Consider the following 24,059-nt stretch of genomic DNA (forward strand, 5'->3'; position numbering starts at 1 on the left):
ATTTATTTATTTACTTATTTGCTTACTTATTTACTTATTTATTTATTTGCTTATTTATTTATTTATTGACTTATTTACATATTTAATTAGACATTTTGTTTTACATTCTGATTTTTTTTTATATTCTATTGCATATTATTTTTTGTTTTAATTTATTATATATATATATAGATAGATAGATAGATAGATAGATAGATAGATAGATAGATAGATAGATAGATAGATAGATAGATAGATAGATAGATAGATAGATAGTCAGTTTTTTTTATTTTTTTTTTATTTATTTTTTTTTGTATATTTGTCCAGATGTTAATATTTGACATTGTGGAGCTGCTGGTGACTGTGCTGCTCTGATATCTAGATGAACGGTTTGGCGGTAGTGTTAGCTGGTAGGAGGAAACACACGTGTTCTTGGTTCACTGATCATCTGTGCGCTGTATATTGACTGGGGTGTTGGAGAGTATTGGAGTGTTTGTGTATCTCTGCATGAAGTCCATCTTCCATTGACAGCTCACTCCTCGGGCCGTTCATCACAGCGGGGTTTGCTCTGAGCAGAAATAGACTGAGGAAAATCTGTCTCATAATCATTAAATACGGGTCTTGACAGCTTCATATAATTATTTAAACAATGTGATGTCACAGCACATTTAATCAGAAATAACACAATCCACTACATTTAATTTTTTTTTTTTTTTCTGTCTAACCATGATTTCCTCCCTTATTTAATGTGTTTAATGGAATTTTTAGATCATACTAATATATCCTTGTTTGTGTGAATTTCTAGGGTGCCGCGCTGAAATACGTCCCAACTATCGTCAACGATCTGAAACTGGTCTTTGATCCAAAGGAGCTCAGGTGAGTTTATCACGCTTGTGTCTTCAGGTCGTGTTCGTGTTTTTAGCAAATATAGGAGATATTCTTTAATTGGTTGCGTGTTTTAATGCTGCATGTTTGGTGTTTAAATATATTCAGGGATGCACACAGGCACAATTTAATAAAGAGTGAGTGTGTTGCAGCAGAGCTTTCAAAGAACGAGCAACAAATTGAAATAAAAGCTGATTAAAGAGCTCAATCCCACCAAAGCCACATCTGTAAAATAATTCACAATTGAATGTGTGTGTGTGTGTATATGTATGTATGTGTGTGTCACTTTTTTAAAATAAATGAATTAATGCATACTTGCAATAGTTTTGATTTAGAATTACCTTTATTTTTATTTTATTTGTATATTTAATTGATTTATTATTTTTATTTATTTTGTTTTATTTGATAAAAATTTATTTATTTTTGTTTATTTTTAATTTATTTTTAATGATATTTAATTAAAAAAACCCTCTAAAAATAAATGAATAAAACAATATTGTTGCTCATCCTGCCATCTTGTCTCTTTCTCCTCATCCCATCTTTTTCTTTTTTCATGCTCTCTCTCACCAAAAAACAAAAACCATTGTTATCCTCATCCTGTGTCTCTTTCCCCATGTTTCTCTCTTCATCCTGCTGCTTCTCTCTCTCTCTCTTTAGTTCTACCTGTTCATCCTCATCCTGTCTCTCTCTCCTCATGCCTCTCATCTCATCCTGTTCCTCTCATCACGTGTCTGTCTCCATCTTAAGTGACTTCTAGAGGCTCTTCATGAAATCAGGTCTGAGGAGTGGAGTTCTCAAGTCTGATCCGCACGAGTTTAGTGTTCCTCACACAAGTTTCTGTGGATCTGATCTTCATTAACATCTTTCTGCCCGATGGAGTTTTGCTCGCATGTCATTATCATTACTGCGTTGCTTTGCTGCTCAAGTATTTCTCACACACTTTAGATTCCACACACACTCAGCACAAAGTGATCCCGTTGCCGTGGAGACGTGGTGGTCACTCGCTGATCCTGTCTGTTGGTCTGGATAATGCGTTCAATCCCTGAGTGGCATTTTAATGGAGTTAGGCGGGTCTTGTGATGGCTAAATTTACTACACACACACACACACACACACACACACACACACACACACACACACACACACACACACACGCACACACACACACACACACTGTGAGAGATGACGATATTAATCCTGCTTCTTCTTCTTTGAGGTTTATCTGATCATGGCCTTTCCTTCCCAAACCAATTTTTTGTAACAGCGGGAATCTTGTTTGATTCCCAGAGTAATTTGTGTTCTTGTTGTATTTTGCCTCAGATGTTACCGCATGAATGGAAGTATATGCATATAAAGTAGTTACATTTAGTCGCAGCCAAGTGATTCGTTAACTAGTGGTCAGCTGATACGGCTGATGCCATTTGCTGAATTGCAGGATGGTTGATGGTTATTATAATGCTGAAATATTATAATCCATTAGTTCAATGGTGTATTTAACAGCTAGTTAGTCTCAAATGTGCCGGATAAACGCTTCAGCTTAGAGACCCATGTGTGTCCTGACTGAAGTGGCCTCTCACTGTAATTCTCCCACTTTGCAAAGCCTCGTTCTGTTCTTCCCTTCTTTTCATCCCTTGTTCTTTAATGCTCATGGTTCTTCCTCTGGTGGAGAGTTTGATGGGGTTAAGAGGATTTCAACCCCTCCTGTGTCTCTTCAGTCTCTTCACCACATCCAGCTCTGCCAGAGCAAACCTGGCCTTTTCCATTAGCTTCCCCTTTTCCTTTTCCTTATCTCTTTTATTTCTCGGTGTCATGATTCATTTTTCACTTTCCTTTTTTTCCCTTTCTCTTTTCTTTTGCCGTTTCCTAATCTCTTGTTTCCCTTTTTCTCGACTCGCTTTTCCCTTCCCTTTTCCTTTTCCCTCTTCCTTTTTCCGCTTTTATGTTTGTTTTATTTCCCTTTTTCTTGGCACACTTTCCCCATCCCTTTTTTCTTTTTTCTTTTTTCCTTTCCTTTTCCCTGTTTTTTTTCCCTTTTCATGACTAATTTTTTTCTTGTCCTTGTCCTTTTCCCTTTTCTTTTTCATATCGGTTTTATTTTCCCCTTTTTTGACTCCCTTTTTCGTTTGTCTTTTACTTTTCCTTATCTCATTTATTTCCCCTTTTCTGGACTCCCTTTGCCTCCATTTTCTTAACTTTATTTTCCAGTTTCCTTTCCTTTATTTTCCTTTCCTTTCCTTTTTTACTTTTCCTTTTCCCTTTTTTATTTTCTTATCCTTGTATTGTTTTCTTGGCTCACTTTTCCCATCCCCTTTTCTTTTTTCTTTACTCTTGTATTTCTTTTTTTTCCCACCTGTTACGCTCATTCACCTTTCTCTTTCCATTTACTTTCCTTCATATTTCTATTCCTGTTGATATAATATCGGGTAAAAGGCACTGTTGTGCAAAACAATCAGGAAGAAATCTATTTTTATTTATGATTTTTCACCGTTTAATGTGCAGAGACAGAAGTAAGGAAGTCATTTGTATGTGAAATCTCCCAAAAATTATAAACACTGACACTGATACTTCAGATCAGGTTGTGAATATGTTTGTTTGAGAATCCTGAACAATAGCATGTTTGAGACTGTCTGTTTGACTGACCAAAGGACCCGTTCAGGAAATGTGTTTTGCTCTATTCACTATCAGGGCAGAAATATGACTCAAGGCCTGGTTAGTGCACAATGTGTTAGCATTGCACTGTTTGCTCACAGTTCATTGTCATAGAAGTGTGTTTGCTCAGCAGAGAGGTCGAGGGTCCCACACACACACAGACCAAACAAACGCTGAATGAGGCCATCTCTGAATTCTGTCATCGTCTGCCATCGACTGCTCTCATCTTGCTTTCATCAAGAGCCAGTTCTTTCCACAAAATGAACCACTGCTCTCCTGTTGTGCCCTGGGCTTGTGTGTGTGTGAATTCAGATGAGGACAGAGAGGTATAGCCCACGGCACTTAGCATGTTTTAGATATGAGCTGTCACTTCAACAGCAAGTGGAGATGAGAAGAGAGGGATGTTCAAACACACACACATCCAAAGACATCTGTTAGTGTTAACTAAGTTGTAGTTGTGCAGTTAAAAGCAGTGTTAACCCTCCCTCCATGTCTTTCTCTCTTTCTCCAGCAAGCTGTTCAGTGACTTTATACTCAAAGTTCCTCTGGGGCGTCTGGTGAAGCAGAAGTTGAACTGCATGATTGACATCGTCCACAGCGACCTGTTTACTCAGCATGGTACGTACACAGACAAACACACACACACGGATTGTCTCTAAAGGTCACTGTCTGACACCAGCTGTATGATGGTGTGTTTTTTACTGGTGGCTGTGCGACGTCGTGATTGGTGTGTTTTCTGGAAGCACATCTCTTCTGACGGGTAAAATGCAAAGCCTTATGAAGATTACATGGTTGCCCACGTTGAATATTCCATCCATCCATCCATCCATCCATCCATCCATCCATCCATCCATCCATCCATCCATCCATCCATCCATCCATCCATCCATCCATCCATCCATCCATCCATCCATCCATCCATCCATCCATCCATCCATCCATCCATCCATCCATCCATCCATCCATCCATCCATCCATCCATCCATCCATCCATCCATCCATCCATCCATCCATCCATCCATCCATCCATCCATCCATCCAATTGTAGTAATGCATGATGTACAGTTGTCTGCAAAAAGTTCTACATTGGTGTATTTCTAGCAGGAATCCGGATAATTCTCATGAATATTTGTGAATTTGCATGAATGATGCCGTATGTAAGGATGGTGTGAGTGTGTAAGTCATGTGCACCAGTTCTCTGTCAAACTGAGTTTGTTTAGTTACAGAAATGTGTTGTGTGCATGTGTGTGTTGTGTGTGTTTGGATGCGTCCCAAGGGGAAGTGTAGTGTTAAAGCAGTGACATATGGCAGCTCTGCGGGTCGATTGTAAGTAGATGCACGTCGTTCAGCAGTAATTATCAGTGGATGTGTCTCCTGTTCTGACTTAATTAAATCACTCATCACACGTCCATGCACTGTCTCATGCACTTCAGTCTCTCTCGCTCTCATAAGGAACAACATAAAGAAAGCAGGATTTAATGAAGAAGAGTAAGATCATTTGATTCATTTACAAGTGTAAATAATTGGATAATTTGATAAATAATTTTGAGCTGCGAGCATGTGCAACATTAGCTTTGTATATACTTTTAATGCATTTAACACAGCAGGATAAATGCAAGATAATTCATAACTTAGAAAATTCAGAACAGAATATTGGATATGAAATAATGAAATCACTAAAGACATTTCCACAACTAAGCCTATAAATCATAGTTGTGGAATAATAGTAATGTTGTTTACCCTGCTGACGACTCTTCTAGATCTGTTGCAGTGCTTTATAAGCTGCTGCTGGTCTTTCTAACTCGCTCGTTTTTGGCACCAGTAGTCTGTGGAAAAATGAGATTTGAAAAGTTGTTGAGCTGTAGATCTTTTTGTCGTGTCTCACTGAAGGACTCCAGTGCACGCTTTCCAGTGCCAACTGCTCCACTGGAATAAATTACCCACAAATGGGCTTGTCTAACCTGAACAAATGTGTTGAGCGTGCTCGCGGCTGGTGTCACTTCTTTTGGTTTTTCTGAGTAATGTGTGTGTGTGTGTGTGTGTGTATGTGTGTATGCGTTTCATTGTACTTCAGCACAGATTTGTCAACTTCGATTTATTGTAAACAAAGATTTAGCTAATGTAAACTTCACATGACTGTTGACTCATGCAAATTACGTGTTTCTAGAAGATTTCAGGTTTCGTTTCTGTCTAATGAGCGTTAGTCTGATGTTAATGTCTGAATTCTGTTTGACAGCATGCTAATATGCCGTTTTAATGTTTGTTTTCCAAGGCGAGCGAGCATGACTGTTACTGTCGCTCATTCCTGCGGTTGCTGATCTGGACCAAAGTCGAGTCTAATCTATTCTAATCTATAAATTGGTGCCACGTGTCAATATGAAATCATAGAGCCCCATAAAGCCTGTGATTGTGCTTTTCACTTCTCTAAACTTAACATTATAACTGCATTTATTCATTAATTTATGCAGTATTTTATTTATTTATTCTTTTTATTCAATATGTTATTATCGTGGCTCTGAAGTCGATGTTTTTGAGGGCAGAGTAAAGCATGTCACTGAGTTCTGGATTAGTGTCTTGGTGACTCCTGAAGTCTGTTTCTCCCTCTGAACACACATGCACTAGATGATTGTTTTCAGTCATGTGATGTCAGCCTTCACTTCTTCAAAAAACACTTTTTATACTTTTTATATCACTGACCATTTCTGTCTGACTGAACATGAGTTTGAAAACAACAGTCTTGTTTTCTATTCTTGTTCTCTGCACTTTATAAATGTAACGGGAAACTCTGCTCTTATGAAAGCAATATATCCCTCAGTGTGCTGAGCTGGAGTAAACCTGCAGACTGATCTGTGCTTTGAGGACCTTCACAGTGACTGTCTTTTGGATTGATTGATTGATTGAGCCGTTCGTTCGTTCGTTTGAATAAATGAATGTCAGCTTTCTGAAATTTTCTGTCCATAAAGTAACTCTTATTACACGGCTACTTACAGTACCACATAAACAAGTTAGTGAACAAATGAAGTTACATCTTCAGTTGTTTTATCATGCAAGAAGAGAGAGAGAGAATGTTGGAAACATTTGACCGCAGAATGCTCTGATTGCCATGATCATAATCAAATATTCCAGCAAGCCATGCAATATGAATTGATTATTTCATGAACATAACTCTGCAAACAAAACAGAAAAATAAATTGATGGCACAAAAACGGTCAAACTTAAAATTCTGCAATGTTTCTTGGAAGCGTGCACGATTTTAACGTGTTATTTTCATAATTTTTTTTTTTTTTGCTCAGTAGACTTGTAAAAATCTTGCCTTGTGTTTAAGCAATTTCCTGAACCTTGGAAATTGCTTAGACATCGAATCAGTTTGAAGCCAACAGTTTGAGACTGATTTTATATTTTTCAATTTTTTTCAGTGTGCATCAGACAGGTCACAACATTTCTGTGTATTGACCTTCTAGAAACATTTATTCATTTGGCAGATGTATAATTTTTTTTTTAAATGCACAGCTCGCTGCTGATGTCAGATGCTGTGATTTATTCTGCTGTGAACCTGATTTTAATTTTGGCTTGTGAAGAGATGTCTCAAAGTTCACGGGCAGGTCAGTTATTTAATGCATAAGCGTATTGTGCATGCACTCGTAAAAGGATAGTGTGGATTTATTTGTACGATTTTAAACTGGCCCGAACAGCATGACAAATGAGCTTTCAGGAAGGCCAGCGGGAGTTCCTGTGTGTGTTTGCTCCAGTAATGTCTCTCATTGAACAAAAAAAAATACATTGATTCAGCTCTCACACACTACTATATTATTATTTTTTTATTTTTTATATTTTCATTATGATCAGTGCCACTCACCTGCTTACATTTGTCTAGTCACCAACAAATCAATGTAACTTTTGCATCGAGATATTATAATTTCATTCATATTTTGAATTAGATTTTGTTCACAATTTCCGATTGCATTTTAATTTCAGTAAAAGTTTTAGTAATTTTGTTGTTTTAGTCATTTTTGAGTTAAAAAAAAAATATATTATTATTTTCCATTTCAGTTTAGGTTTAGTTTTGTTGTAGTTTCATTTATAAAAATAACCCTGCTACAAATAGTACAGATTCCTTAATATTTCGTGGCTATTTTAAATATTTCGTGTTGCCATAGCATACTTTTTTTTAATGTTTTAACATTTAAAACTTTTATTTTATTTTCATTTAAAAAATATTTTTATTTCCATATTCTTTTGTTGATTTTATTGATTGGCTAAGTAAGTCTGCCTATATGGTCACTTCAGGTTGTGAAGGGAGTATTTCACATTTGTGTGTGTGTGTTTGTGTGTTTTTTTGTTTGTGTGTGTGTGTGTGTGTGTGTGTGTGTGTGTGTGTGTGTGTGTGTGTATAGACTGCAGAGAGATCCTGTTGCCTTTGATGACGGATCAGCTGAAACTTCATCTGGAGAATCATGAAGAGCTGGACTCCTGCTGTCAGCTTCTCAGCAACATCCTGGAGGTGCTTTACAGGAAGGACGTGGTGAGAACACACACACACACACACACACACACACACACACACACACACACACACACACACACACACACACACACACACACACACACACACACACACACACACACACACACACACACACACACACATTCCCTGTTTCTTGAAGGAGTAGTACACACTAAAATGGAAAATCCAAGTTTCCTAAAAACTACGGCTATGTATTGCCAATAATCCGATACAATACTTATCACGATACAGGGGTTAGGATACGATATATTGTGATACTTTAAAATAGGCGATATTTTATGATATTTTTTACGACCGAAAAACGGTCATTAAGAACACATCACCATATGCATAAAAACTGAGCAAAAACTTTTATTTAATCAAAACAGTGGATCTGGTTTGCATTTATATTACTAATCACTATTTTGTGCAATCCAAGTATATATGTATATATATATATATCTTGAATCCTACCAGAGGTTCACAGTATAGCAGTTTTTTTAATTTCTCAAGTATTTAATCAGAGAAAATGCATAGTCCACTCCATGACTTCATGGCACTGTTTTTTATTTTTATATATTTAATACCGTAAAGCTTCTTGCTTTAAAGCATCTACATGTATTGAGTAAAGTGCTATATAAACATGCCTTGACTGGAGATGATGCAAACATATCCACATCACTATGATCAGACGCTATCTTGCAGATTTTTTTTTCTCACGGCTGTCATTTTTGCTGGGTTTATTTTGTTATTGAGAGGAAAGAGTACTGTACATATTTGTATATTCTATCGAAACGGCACTCTCAGCAGCGCGGATATGTGAGCTCTCAGATTCAATGCGTTTCCTGAGTATTGGAATTTAGCATGGCTTATTTTGCAGATCTCCTTAGTGGTTTCTTTATAGTGGAAGCCAAAATGAGTCCACACTTCAGCGCTGCACACCGTGACGGGAGCCGGTATGCTAATGCTAATGCTAACGTCCTGAGATAAAACTGCCATCGGTCGGTCGGGTTATAACCAAACACAATTCCACTGAACATGAATCTTGGAGGTAAACAAATAAATATCGAGACAGTATCACCAAATATAATATTGCGATATTCACGTGTATCAATTTTGTTTTTCTTTCAGCCCTAATAAAATCTCAGTTTTGTGACGGAAATAATTATTACTTTAAAGTCTAAAAAGTCAAGTATGCTTTTACCAGGTTTGAAACAACATTGATTGGCTAATCGGCTAATCTTTATCTCATGTCCTCCTTTAACTTCAATGACCTGTATGTGACCCAGTCAGAGATGCGAGTTTATTTAATTAAAGTTAATTAATTTCTGGCTCTTATTACAACTGTTAATTGGCCTCTTCGGTCAGCACTCGACTGCACAGCACTTCTGGATATCTGCCCAGTCAAAATGCTCTTCTCCAACATTTGATCAGTTACTGCCGCCATGATCAATACAAAACTTCCACAAATGTCTCTGTTAGATGAAATCTCCTCTACTTTAGAGTAAGTGCATTCTGTGATAAGCCTCATTTGCATAAAATATTTTAACTGGGTGCATTTAGTATTTTGGGTGCTTTTGAATAAGAGTATGATGAAATACTACACAGTAAACTGCATATTAAACTCATAATATGCATAATAACTTTTCTTTATTTCTTTCTTTATGTGTGTATATATATATATGTATATACACACACACACTGTGTATACACTGTGTATAATAACTAAAACTGAAATAAAAATGAATACCCTAGTATCTCAGTGATACTAAAATAACACTGCTTGACACACACACATATCCATACGTCACTGATTCTCCCACTGCATGGTGCTGTGGGTGAAGCATCCTTTGAACCGTTGTGCGAGTGTGTGTGTTTACTTGATAATTGAGCATGTGTTGCGTAATACACACGTCACAGTCGAGCACAGCGCTCTCTCGTCGCTGGTTGGAGATTAGCTGCATCCTTTGTTTAATAATTGACGATCTGCTGTGTGTGTATCAGGATCCCCACTAGCAAACACACACGGCTCAGAGCGACGGGATGCGATGCAGTTTATTTTACACCAGTGAAATATGAAGAAATATCTTTACTATACTAATTCAGTATCTGTTAATTTAGTATCTTTCTTTGACTAGTGAACACGGCACCAGCTGGGCAGCGTTAGACCTCGATCACACAGATTTCCTGCGGCGCTGACTGTGCAGAAAACTTTATAGCTCAGTTCAACACAATTATTGCCATCACTAATAGCTTTTGGACAAAGCTAATTAAACTACAGTACTGTCTATTTTTTTGTTTTGATGTTTTTGAAAAGTCTCTTTTGTTCATCAAGGCTGCATTTATTTGACCAACAATTCAGTAAAAACAGTAATATTGAGAAATATTATTACAATGTAAAATAACTTGTATTTTTGAATATATTTTAAAATGTAATTTTTTCCTGTGATCAAAGCTGGATTTTCAGCATCATTACTCCAGTCTTCAGTGTCACATGATCTTTCAGAAATCATTCTGATGATTTGCTGCTCAAAAAACATTTCTGATTATCATTGTTGAAAACAGTTCTGCCTAATATTTTTGTGGAAACCCTCATAGAGAGTTTTTTTTGTCAGTTCAATAGTTCATTCTTCCCCCATCACTGAATGTCACCCACCAGAGATGTGTTTAATGTTGTCTTGTGTGGATAAGTCATTTATTTGTGGTATATTTCTGTGTCTCTGCGTGTCGTTTTAGGGCCCGACGCAGTGGCACGTACAGATCATAATGGAGAAGCTTCTGAGGACAGTAAACAGGACTGTGATCTCCATGGGACGAGACTCTTTTCTCATAGTAAGTGTGTTTCTCTTCGTCACAGGGTTGTTCCTTTGGGATATGCTGCATTTTTTGGCTTTCCTGTGTCCGTGGTTAGTAACAGTGTGTTCTACCATATCAGTGCAATCGACTGCTGTCTGCAATCATCAAATGGCTCCACACACACACACACACACACACACACACACACACACACACACACACACACACGCTCACAGTCAGGCTTTGTTCAGACAGGCAGCAAAAATCATTTTTTTTTGCCATTTCTGACTCAAATCCTTTGTTTTTGTGGTTTGGACAGAAAATAACACCATTAAGCTGAAGTGTGTAGTTTCTGTGCCGCTAGTGCTACCATACAAAACTACAACAACTGTTTACAGACAGGTTTCCCAAACACTCACTCATCCTCCATTGGTCACCAAACTGATAGCCCCACCCCTAAACTCACACCATTGGTTAAACCACTGCATTTGTGTGCAGTGTGAACACCGCCTCATCCACCTAGTGTGTGTGTGTGTAAGTATGAGCCATTGTAAATATTTTTCTGTCTTTTGATCACTGTTGATCTGTTCATTTCTCAGTGTTTGTGTTGATTTGATTTCACCATGCTGTTTGTCCAGATGGTGTGAATGTGCACTGTTTTACAGCTCCTGTGATCCTGTGATTGCTGTGTGTTTGCCAACAGGAGCACACATGGCTTTATTTTGCTGCTGTTTTTTTAATTTATTTAATCCTGTCTGAGCTGGTCTGAGATCAGGTGTTAGGGGATAGTTTAACTGTTAGAGAGCTTTAGGCTCTTGGTAGTGGCTGTCCTTGTCTTTTACAGCCACATCTCTCCATATGCATGCTAAACATCCCCCTTCTTCCCTCTCTTATCCACCCATTTATGTGTTTAAAGGAATAGTGCACGCAAAAATGAATATTTTGTATATATATGAATATCCCATATGACTTTCTTTATTATGTGGAACACAAAAGATTAGTTTTTTTTTTTCCTGCAATTATAGTTAATGGAGACTGGAGTTTTCATGTTTCAAATAAGACAAACAGCGAAAGTAGAGATACACCAACTTTAAAATTCTGCTCAATATTGATTATTCATGTTATTTTTGTTTTATGACCATGTGTGTGTATACAGTAGAGCCTGGGGTTAGTAAAGCCAAGGTCATGGGTTCGATCCCCTGGTGCAATGTAAGTTGCTTTGGTTAGAAGCATAAGCCAAAATGCAAAAATATAAAAGTAATAAACATTTGCAATCTGGTGAACAATCTGTCATCATAGAGGAGAAGAGATGTCTCTGCAAGAGAGAGGGGGAGTTACTTTGAATGAATAATGATGTAGATGGGTAAATCATTTATAATAAACACTACAATATTCTATTAAAAAATTCTGATTTCATGGTGAAGTCACTGGATTGCTGGATCTGAATTGGCAGCATTGCACCATATGTGCTTACAGCCATATGCATGAATACACTCTTTCTACCCTGCTTATGTTGCAAGGTCTCCAGACACTCGAATCCTAATGGTCACATATAATGCCCATTCATCGCTCTCAGGGTACATATACTCTTCTCTGACATTTGCAGTCAATCCCTCTGTTTTGTACAGGGAAATTGTGAGTATGGGAGCATTGGCTTATGCTTTTAACCAAAGCAACTTAAGCCCAAAGTATACTACTTTTTTTTTTTTTTTACGTGTGCATACAGTCGAACGCGTAGCCTTTCAAAAGTATACTATCATTGGCTATCAATGGTTGAAATGTTGGTTGAACCATTTTTAAGCCATTTCAGAGCATCGCTGAAGGCTCAAATAGCAACCCTGCTTTGAGACATGTAAAAATGTCATTGTTTAATGCTGGATTTCAGTATCTGGAGGTCTCAGAATTACAGATTTGTCTCTCTGTGATTTTGAATATGTATGCTGTTATGTATAGGCTGAGCATGTTTAAGAATGCATGTGTTGCAGTTTCAGTTTTCAGGATTGTGTGTAGATTGATAGTACATTTAGTGTGTGTGTGCGTGGTCTCTGTAGGCAGCTCTTCCACTGTGACCTTGTTCGTCAGGGCTCTGTTGCTTAGATTCAGATTTATGCATTAACTTTTCTCTGTGGTTTTGCTGCATGTGAGTCTAGAATTCAAATGAGTCTGATCAGCACAGCCACACACGTCCTGCATGCTGATGTGCACTTACAGTACCGTAAAGAAAAACTTCAAAATGTCTGAATCCTACAGATCGTTCTTGATTATCGACCATGAATAATGTGTAATTGTGTGGTTTGTTGGAGAGGTACTATTGGAGAGAGGAGTGCTTGTATTCACAATTTGACACTGTAATGAGTCTAAAGGTCCCGTGGATGGAGGATCCCAATTACAGAATATATTTTGACCTGGGCAAGTAACCACCGACCTAATATACACTAATGCAACCAAAGCAATGCCCTGTTTCTAGAACACCCTGAAAACCACTCAAACAACTGCTTAGCAGCTCACTATAGCATCATGGCAGCGAGTTTTGCATGATCAGACTTTTTCGGCTGGTATTTTATGATCTTATATGATCTTAGGATGTTAGTATTTTAGACTTTTCTCTGTCTTTGTTGCATTCAAGAGCCTCATCTACGCCTTTCAGTAGGGTTTTCTCTCTAATATGCAGTCTTGTCTTTATCAGGATCTGTGCTTGTATGTATTCAGAGTATTTTCAGCCCCTCCCATTCCTCTGCAGTAGGAGGGGCCAGGTGGACGAACAAGGCTTTTGATTGGCTGCTCTGTTTGACTGTAATTTCAGGACTGACAGCAGGTGCCGTCTGCAGCATCAGTGCAGCAAAATCCTCTTAGATTTACATTCTCACCACATTCTCAGTGCATTAAATATACATTTGTGATGATAGAGAGGCTCTTCGGATTGATTTATTTCTATCTGAAGGTTTTTGCTGACAGTCTTCCTTTAAGTGCATTTCAGATGAGTTTTTCAAACTCTCTCGCAAGGGAAATACTGAATGGTTGCCGCTGCAAGCTTGCATGGGAATTCCCGGCTTAATAAACACAAACGCACACAAACTCCTTCATTGTGACCTGGAGAATTTTAATAACTCTCAGAGTGTCTTTTGCTTTGCTTCGGGGAAAGAAAGTAAGAAAGAGAGAGAAATACATTGAGGATCCCTTTGACAAATAAAAAAATAAATAAATAAATAAAAACAGGTGGCTTAGCACAGCTTCTCATCTGCATTTACATGTGTTTGGTGGTTCTTTGTGTTATAGCTCAGTATTTTTGTTCTCAATATTTGTTAAGCCAATATTGTGTGATATGCATGTACAGACACGCAGTAAAAGTAATTCCACAGAATCAATCCTCTGAACTTACGGTTGCCATCTGGAGGGAATCGCAGTCAGCATGTTGCCTATCTGTATTTTTATTTATTTCTGTATTTATTTTTTCCCCTCCTCGCTGCTCCTAGATCACTGCAGTGAGTTTATTCTTATCTCGTCTAATCTGGGTGGGCGACATCATGGTGGACGAGATATTTGAGATTCCGCTTTCTTAAAATGCAAAGCTGCTTTTCTCACATTCAGTAATTACACATTCCAACAATTAGCATCTGCAGCACGACAGTAGTGTCCCAAAATCACCACATTTCCAGTGAAATTCTACACTTCACAATCCTGACGTGAGAACCACCATAGAAAAGTCAGTGTTATTTTTATTTCTATAACCATTTTTCTAAATGATAAAAAAAAAACATAATTTTATTCATTTAATTTATTCGTATGCAAGCCCGTGGATAAAAAGTACTATGAAATGCATTGTACAGACATATTTCTCAGTACTCAGATAATAGAGCCACTCTTTGTATTTTTCATGTTTTATTTTTGTATAGTAAATAGTTTTAAAAACTGTATAAAATACACAATATTGCACATAATAAATCAATTGCACTTTTTAAGGAACAGAAAAAACATCTAATCGTCTCTTTAGGCTACAGTAGAGCTATTACGAGGGGACGGCTCGTCTTGTGTTTCTGAAGTTGCCCGACACACACCAGAGGGAAAGAGTCAATTCAGTGGAAATGGGGGTTTTCCTGTCCGTGAAGTGGTTTATTTTGCCCTTTTTAAAAGACTTTGGCACATATCTCTGGATGGGACTCTGCTTTTGTCCTCTGATGTGACGTTCCCAGAATGCTTTGCTCTTGTGTTTTTGTGGGCTGAAATCAGTATTGTTTGAGATGATTTTAGCCCTGATTTGTTAGATATTTTCATCAATTAAACTTACTTTCTGATATAAAGGGGTGTTTTATTTTCAGTACGGCTGTCTCTTTATCCCGTTTCTGTGCACACAGACTTCTGATATATATGGGAATAACGATTGCATTGCATTTCACTCACTGAAAGTGAAAACTGAATGTTCATTTAAATCCACAAAGTGTGTACAGAACCAGACTGAACAAGTTAATGCGTTTGAGATGTGTGTTTCAGTTTTGCACGTGTTTCAGCAGTACGTCTCGACTCGATAAATGAGTTTGTCACTGTGCAGTGTGAATGTGACTTGTATGTTGTCAGGAAAGAACAAGGCATCTTCTCCCTGTAGACTGTTGGTGTGTCAGCTGAAGCAGAGAGACGTTTAAGCATCGCAGGTTGTGTGTGATTCTTTCTGTCCGTATCGCTCTGACTCTCCATGCTCCATTTTATACTCTTATATCTCTCTCTGTTTTTGGCCATATGAGTGAGTCTCACGAAAAAAAGCAGTTGTATTAACTTTAATTTTACAATTAAGCATATTTTTCCCCAGCAATAATCATTACTGTAAATTAATGCAAAAAAAAATTAAATACATGATTTATTATACAGTATATATTTATATGTCGGAACTGTCGGGCAGAAAGTCCAAATATCTCTACTTTTCAGGAAATGGAAAAACACTGTGTTTTTTAATTAATCAAACACTGTGTTGTCAAAGTTTATAATGTGGTTTATATGTGGTCAGACACTTGCATGTGTCATTAGATTATTGACGTTTTACCAACATCAAGCTCAAATGGAGTTACGATGTTTTTGACCAGCGAATTTCAGAGAATTACGGACATATGTGTTTTGTCCGTCATTAGAATTACTTCATCAAGTGCATCGCATTACGTTTGCATCAACTTACAGGTTATTACATTTACTGTTATGTGGACGCTCAGTGTTTTCTGTCATTTGCCCAAAATCTCATGTTATAAAAAAATGCAGTGCTATGCACAGGCTATTTAAGGCCGTATTGGCTATGATTCAATGACAACAAATGACTATTCTCTGATCCTCAAATACATAAAAGATGTGCTGTGTACATAAAACATATATATATATGTGTATATATATATATATATATATATATATATATATATATATATATATATATGTATTTGTGTAGTTTCTCTTGAGTAAAAAAATATGCTGTACTTATTCAAAGAACCAGTTCTTTATTTACCCTTGCATTGCAAACAAGCAGAGACGCTGTGTGTGTGTAATTGTGTGTGGCACCCCATTCACGATAGAGGTGAGCGGAGTTATAAGGTTTGACTGACACTTTGAGGATCCAATGGAGTTACGAGGTTTGGTCACAAGCTCTATTTAACACTTTTCAGTGGTTAAATATTTGCAAAACCCACAGACAGACGTAAAGAGTGACCAATAGTAATGATTTATAAAAAAAAAATATATAGAGATACAAGGTTTCCATCCGACAGCAGTATATACTGTGTGTGTGTGTATATATATATACTAACTCTCTGTGTGTGTTTATATATACACACACACACACACACACACACACAATTCTGGGGAAAATGTGTTTAATTGTCATAAAAAATAAACCACAATGCGCAAAAGAATGTTGGTTTCATTTTCACTTAATATTTTTAAGGAATATAGAATTTCTTTGTTTCTTTCAAATATCACCTGAACATGTTTTTGTTCACCTGTGACTGAATTTCCTTTCTGAACATTGTAATGGAAAAGACTAGCCTAGAAATCTAGACGCACCCTAGCGGCAGCAAAATTAATTTTGCAGCCAGGGTAGTCTAGCAACTCTCAGTTGACTTTCGGAGCTGTAATTGGGTCAGGCCAATCACGTCGTGTATAGAGTAGGCGGGGCGGGCTTAACATAATGACGACAGAGTTGCCACGGTTCCCTGAAAACAAAGAAGAGTTGCTGCTGCTGGCGAACAGTCTTTCGAATCGGCTTTGGCCGCGACTCTGGAGGACTTGGAGTTAAGTTTTTCTTTGAGAAAAGAGCAAAGAACGGCACTTAAGTCATTCTTAAAAAAGGAAGATGTGATCGTAGTTTTGCCGGCCAGATTCAAAAGTTGAATCTATCAACTAACGTCAGCTCCGCTGTTGGGAAAACGCTCTGGTTGGTTGAAGCGCTGTCCTATTGCATGCAAAAGGAATTTGAAAGACAGCCGTTTATCCCGCCCCTCGGATTGAGCCGTGTCTATGGTGAGTTGCCTACATCAAGATGTTAGGTCTGGCTTGCCAGGCTAGGAAAAGACGAGTCGACCTGCTCTCATTACGCTCTCAGACTTTCAATTACCTCCCGTAAGACCCGCGACACACACACACATGCTCGACGATACCTTACTGGCTCTGGTGTTCTTCATCATTTTTCTTTTCCATAGGAACATTGTTTGATTCAGTGCAGATGTCAAGAGTGCGGTCACACTAGACAGGACGTGATGTCACACTCTAGGGATTCTATCTAAATTTTTAAGTAAAAATACATTAAAAATGAATTTAAAACGTTAAAATATCAATTTAATCTACTTTCCTGCAACTCTACAAACTGTTCGGCTTTGTAGTTTATATATATATATATATATATATATATATATATATATATATATATATATATATATATATATATATATATATATATATATATATATATATATATATATTGCACCAAGAGGTCAATCTGTGACATTTAGATCCTGTTAAATCGTCTTTTTTCCATATGCAGATCAGTTCATCAGACTGTGTATCACATGACTTCCTGTCACAGAAAGGTAAACATTTACCGTTGTTTCCATGGTTATGTCTGTAGTTGTATTAGAAGAACATTATTTGAAATTAAATCATTTAGAATTAACGGACACTGATCTGAAAACGCTTCCTATAATTTCAATAATCCAATAAGTGTGAGAAGCTTATATATAGTGTTTCTAGAAAATCTTTAAATGTGTGATTATTAAGAATCTAGAAAAATAAGTCATACTTTTTTCCTTTTTTTTTTTTTTTCTTCCCGGTAATAATAGTATATGAAAGTTTCTATGAATTCACAGAGGCTTGTAAGATTATTTCCATATAAATCCCATATAATGAATTAGTTGTGACTTGCACTTGTGACCGGTTTGATCTGCAAATAATTACATCCTCTAGTGAGTTTTAAATCCATGAAGTCCTCTGTGAGAATCATCATCCAGTGCATCTGAAGAGTTGTGCTTCGATTTAATGCTGCGATTGCGTCGAATTCCATGTGAAAGAGAAGACCAAAATGAAAAGCTTGTGTCCTGTTTGTGTTTTAAATATCCTCCTGATTTTCCAAACCTTTAGCAGGATGAGGAACAAAAAAGAAATAATAATTGTAAAGCAAGATTTGTCAATGATCCAGTTATGTCTCTCACTCTCTTAAAATAATTTCACACTCTGCTTGAGGGAAATAGTTTCATTATTCCTTTTTTCTGGAAGCAAATTCCATTTTTTTTTTTTTTTTTTTTTCTTCCTCTGTTAAATATACATACATTTTATTTTTTCAGTGCTGGCTGCGATATTTCCAAACCAAGTTCAGTACTCGCATCCATGAAGTACCGAAGGGGGGAAAACAAAAAAATCAAACTGATAGGATTTTCCCGTTTCATCCTGATCAAAAACGGGCATAACTAAGCAAGTGAACAGATGCACATGGAGTGTTGCATTCTGCCGTACTCCCTTCTTGAAAATATGATCAAAAGCATAATAAAGCGGTGTATGTAATCCTGCGGTCACAGAAACCAGAGTTTCCAGCGCGCGTGTTTCTTGGCCTCCGCTTTGGACTTGCGTTTGGGCGTGGAGCCGATGGTCTCCTGAGGATAGGGCAGAGGGGGGAACAGGGACTCCTCCGTGGGACACAATCTCTTCATCAGAGGCTGTAGCTTATCTTCCTGCAGTTTAAAGTCCAGCTCCACACTGCAGCACAGACAGAACAGGCAAACTCAGCACAACTCCACATGCACACCACAGTGAGAGCGTCAGATGCGCTCAGGAACACAGAATACATGCCGTCAGTCTTGAGATCAATGGTGGAATTTGTCAATCAAAAGTATTTTTACTGTACAGTTTACTTCAATATTATGACATTCCTGAGAGAATCAGTGTATTTAATGAGTGTTTTATCCACTGACAATTCATTAGATCATGAAAAGTGGCAGAATTGAGCCAGAAGCAAATGCAAGTGTGCTAAAACAGTGCCTAAATTGATATTTGGCTATTATTTAATAGTATCTTATATATGAATCATGCACAATAAGACCAAGAAATGTCAAGTGCTTCACATTTTTTATCTAATTAATTACATGATAATCGAATTAATCTCACTTCAGTTTTGGCTTAGAATTGTTTCTCTTTCAGTGTCCCTGTAGAAAGAGTAGTTTATAGAGTTGATGTCCCTGGCTGTGTAAAGATAAGTGTGTGTGTGTGTGTGTGTGTGTGTGTGTGTGTGTGTGTAAGCTCCTTCTTCTGGGTGCATTCGGTCCCTGCGGGTGTTGCATTGTGGGATTTATGTGCCGGAGATAATCCAGCGTCCACTACACATCTGATCCCTGGGATGATGAGTCACATTAAACTCCACGATTAGAGAGCAGAGATGGAGAGATGGGGTGAAAGAGTGAATGTGTGTGTGTGAGAGAGGGATGGTGGAGCGAGGGATTATATCACTTTAGCAGACTGAACAAACTTCTGTCTCTTGAAGGAGAGAGTGTTTGTGCACGTACAGACCTGAATGCTGGATTTCATCACATCTTTACATTTCGAGTTCTGAAATGTGATTGGATAAGCCATTTTTAAAAGTCCTTTTGTTTTCTGAAGAGAAAATAAATTGACAAGGCAACTTGAGAGCTGATTGTGATTGATGGTTGATGTAATGCTGCACTTTAATTGATTTAATTATAACGATGAAGGGATACATAATCAAAAACAGTTTTTTTTAACCATATTTACTCATTTTGCTGTGCGTTATTCATTATTGGTAGATTTAAATAGTCGAGTGAGTATGAAAAATTGCAAGATACATTTTGAATAAATGATTAATTATATATTAGTAAATATCAGTATTATTAATTTGTTTCAGCATTTTTTTTTTTTTTTTTATAGCTGGTAAAAAAAGGTTTGTATTACTCCTTAAAAAAACCCCTTAATGTAAAATCATTCTGATGCAAGAGACCTTGTGGCTTATAGCTATACTTAAATATAATAGATTTCATTTAATAATGGCATGAGAGACTATGAATACAATCTTGGCTGAAATGATGCACAGTACTTGATGAAGCTCCTTCAACACCTTAATGTTTAAACTCTTTTGCTAGAAGATCCAGTCTTCATATGTAAACGTAGGTTAATGGTACATTTCTGTGAATATAATATTTTATTTACTTTACTTTTTTGAAAGGTTTCTCTCTCCCATTTTTCTCTCCCAGAAAAAAAAAAATCCTGTAGAAATGTTTAAATTCAGTTATCAATAGTTCCTGAGACACGGAAAAGCAATATGTTTCTCTGTGGTGATTTCAGTGAAAGAGACTGATATTCCTGTCTCGCTGACAGAGCGTTCAGATTAACAGATAGAAAGAGACATTTAACACTCTCTATGTCCCAAACGCCCTGTTCAAAATGCATTTTCGGATGTGACGCATCAGCATTGATGGCGTTTATTTTGCCGACGCCACCCAGAGAGCTGCCGTTCAACATGTGAAATGAAGTCAGTCTTTGAATCACTTGACGGAGAAATCTATTGCTTTCCTGTTGATTTCATGCACTAGATTGTACAAAGCGTCTTTCAGAGGCATGTTCATTTCAAATGCACTGAATTGCATATTGTTAGCCAGTCTATATTTAAAGCAATGTTTGAATCTGTTTAACAGCGAGTGTTTGGCCTGAAAGTGAAAGGTTATGTAAGGTGTGTGTGTGTGTGTGTTATTGAGGACTCAGCATGTTTATTCATTGTGTGTCTGACCTTTGCATTCATGCACAGCGCAATGCAGCAATTAGCAAATTAATCACACAGCACAACCTGGTAATTATGCCCTTATCAATATGACCATGTTCTAGCTACAGAGAGACGTACGAATCACTCATTACCTCAATAAGTCTCAAGAAGCTCTTTGAACAAGCTCTTAGAGTCTCTGAGAGCTTCTCGCAGTCGGTGATCATTTGGTGGTTGATGATTGCACTTTGTAGTTTCGTATTTCTGGAGAGATGCTTCTTATGTTCAAATCGGATACAGATTTTTACATTCCAAACATTTCCATTGCACTCACCATGAATGTTTGTTAATTATTATAATTTTATGTATTTACTGTATGTGCGTTTTTGTATATATATATATATATATATATATATATATATATATATATATATATATATATATTATATATATATATATATATATATATATATATATATATACAAAAACGCACATACAGTAAATACATAAAATTATATATAAATTATAAATTATAATTTATAAATATATATATATATAAATTATAAATTATATATATATTTTTTTTATACTAATATATATATATATATATATATATATATATATATATATATATATATATATATATTTTTTTTATACTAATATATATATATATATTTTTTTATACTAACTATATATATATATATATATACATATATATATATATATATATATATATATGTATATATATATATATATATACATATATATATATATATATATATATATATACATATATATATATATACATACATATATATATATATATATATATATATATATACATATATATATACATACATATATATACATACATATATATATATACATACATATATATATATACATACATATATATATATATATATATATATGTATGTATATATATATATATATATGTATATATATATATATATATATATATGTATGTATATATATATATATATGTATGTATATATATATATATATGTATGTATATATATATATGTATGTATATATATATATGTATGTATATATATATATATATATATATATATGTATGTATATATATATATATGTATATATATATATGTATATGTATATATATATATGTATATATATATATATATATATAGTTAGTATAAAAAAATATATATATATATATATTAGTATAAAAAAAATATATATATATATATATATATACACATTTACATATAAATGAGGCGTCTTTCAAAAACATTAAAAAATTGCAATGTTCAAAAATTATAGATTAACAATTAAATAATTAAAAAATTTACAGTTTGTGTATCTATATGAGTGTGTAAATATGAAAAAAACCCACCTCTAAATTATTGTATGTTTTCGCTTAAATCAGCATGTCGTCAACAAAGTCAATACCCCCCCCCCCCAAAAAAAAATGCACAAAAAAAACAAACAAACTTGGTTTTTGTAATCCATATTTATACTTGAATGCTAACAGCTCTCTGATCTTTATTGTTGAGCCCTGAGTTTACATGTATCTCTTTTTCTTAAAGAAGAAATCATTCTAGTTTGCTAAAGAATTAACCACATTTTTGACTCCACAAGCTTTTAATATTTCTGTTTAATGGGAATATTAATTTTGTTCTCTGACTTGAAGTGCGGGCTCCTTATCTGCCGAGGCATGACATACGGTACAGTGCTCACTATTTCTAGCTTTCGGATCACAAATCAATGTTTAATATTTCTCTCTGGATCAATACGGTTCTCCACAGAATAAACTAGAGCATCATTAGAGAGCAATGCAGTGAAGTGTCTGTCTAAAGAACGTCAATATTTCATTTGCATTAGAGAGTCGAGTACGTCGCAACCGCAACACGAGGCAGCGTGAACGCAGAGCCGTTCTTGTTTTCGTCTGACAGGCCTAGATTCCTCTCTCTCTCTCTCTCTCTCTCTCTCTCTCTCTCTGACGCTTGCGTGGTATTTTTCATTGATCGTTCGCCTTGTCTCCTGCTCTCCACCCACGACTGTTGTCACGACCGACGCTTTTCACTGTTTCTAAGCTGCTAATTAGAAGCTGAAAGCCGTTGATAAGGCTGTATATCCCTGCTCATTGCCCCTGCGCGCAGCTTAGCGCTGTATTCTTTTATGTGGCGTAGGCTTTCCTTCCCTTCATCCCTCAGGATGAGGAGTGGTTTGATCTCTCTCTCTGCTCCTCCTGTTTAAGCTCATTAACGTAGAGGCCCTCTCATCCCATCCTCATGGCAACATTTACACAGGAAACGCATCAGTGTGGCGGTTAAGTGCTCACGCTGCCCTGATGTTCATCAGACGCTCAGAGAGAAGAACAAACGCTTTTTGTCTCTGAGAGGTGAAGTCGTCAGAAAATACTGGAAAATTCCACACACATCTTGAACTCATCGGTGTCAATCTCGACAGTGTCGTGTCCGTTTTCTGTTTTCAACTTTCTTGACCGACTTTCAAGTTTTTGGTTGTCTTGTTTAAAGGGATAGTTCACCCACAAATGAACATACTCACCCTCATGTCGTTCCAAAAAATTTCATCTTCAGAAGACAAATAATGTATTTTTGATGAAATCTGAGAGCTTTCTTGATGAACCGATTGAATTTAGGTATTTATTCACATAATTTAAGCCTACTTTCAATCTGTTCATCATATAAAGCGATTCGGTCTCTTCAGAAAATTAGAACTAAATCGCTCATTTCAAATGTATTAGTTTTACAATCTCTTTATGAACTTCTTGAATATGACTTGATGGTTATCTTTGTTCTGTTTTTATTGTGTTTATATGATATTTGTGTTTTTGTAATTGGATTTTTGCCATGAAGACAGCTCTGATTGCTGACATGGCATTAAATAAAAAAAGATGATGATGATGAACTTCTTGAAAGCGTCAAAGTTTCAATGGAGGGACAGAAAGCTCTCAGATTTCATCAAAAAGATCTTCATTTGTGTTTTGAAGATGAACGAAAGTCGTATGGGTTTGGA

The 24,059-nt window shown here is 36.2% G+C and overlaps 2 protein-coding genes across 11 annotated transcripts in view; one reads left to right on the forward strand and one right to left on the reverse strand.

Annotated features, from left to right (window-relative positions):
- dock1 (dedicator of cytokinesis 1) overlaps positions 1 to 24,059 on the forward strand; it is a 230,549-nt gene that overhangs the window by 81,579 nt on the left and 124,911 nt on the right. For 9 of the 10 annotated variants that reach the window (XM_081393664.1, XM_081393666.1, XM_081393667.1 and 6 more), the window contains 4 exons: positions 785 to 855; positions 4,025 to 4,131; positions 7,908 to 8,035; positions 10,754 to 10,849. In XM_081393664.1, the coding sequence (XP_081249790.1) occupies positions 785 to 855; positions 4,025 to 4,131; positions 7,908 to 8,035; positions 10,754 to 10,849 (402 nt within the window). The remainder of the gene's footprint in view (positions 1 to 784; positions 856 to 4,024; positions 4,132 to 7,907; positions 8,036 to 10,753; positions 10,850 to 24,059) is intronic. The other variant, XM_081393665.1, reaches the window with a different exon arrangement.
- Positions 18,584 to 24,059, reverse strand: part of insyn2a (inhibitory synaptic factor 2A) — a gene marked incomplete at its 5' end in the record, with an annotated part of 29,394 nt that continues 23,918 nt past the window's right edge. Inside the window, one exon of the mRNA XM_081393676.1 lies at positions 18,584 to 19,027. Within this exon, the coding sequence (XP_081249802.1) occupies positions 18,844 to 19,027 (184 nt within the window). The 3' untranslated portion in view covers positions 18,584 to 18,843. The remainder of the gene's footprint in view (positions 19,028 to 24,059) is intronic.

The sequence above is a fragment of the Scardinius erythrophthalmus genome, assembly GCF_964197995.2.
Source record: "Scardinius erythrophthalmus genome assembly, chromosome: 18".
NCBI classification, from domain to species: domain Eukaryota; kingdom Metazoa; phylum Chordata; class Actinopteri; order Cypriniformes; family Leuciscidae; genus Scardinius; species Scardinius erythrophthalmus.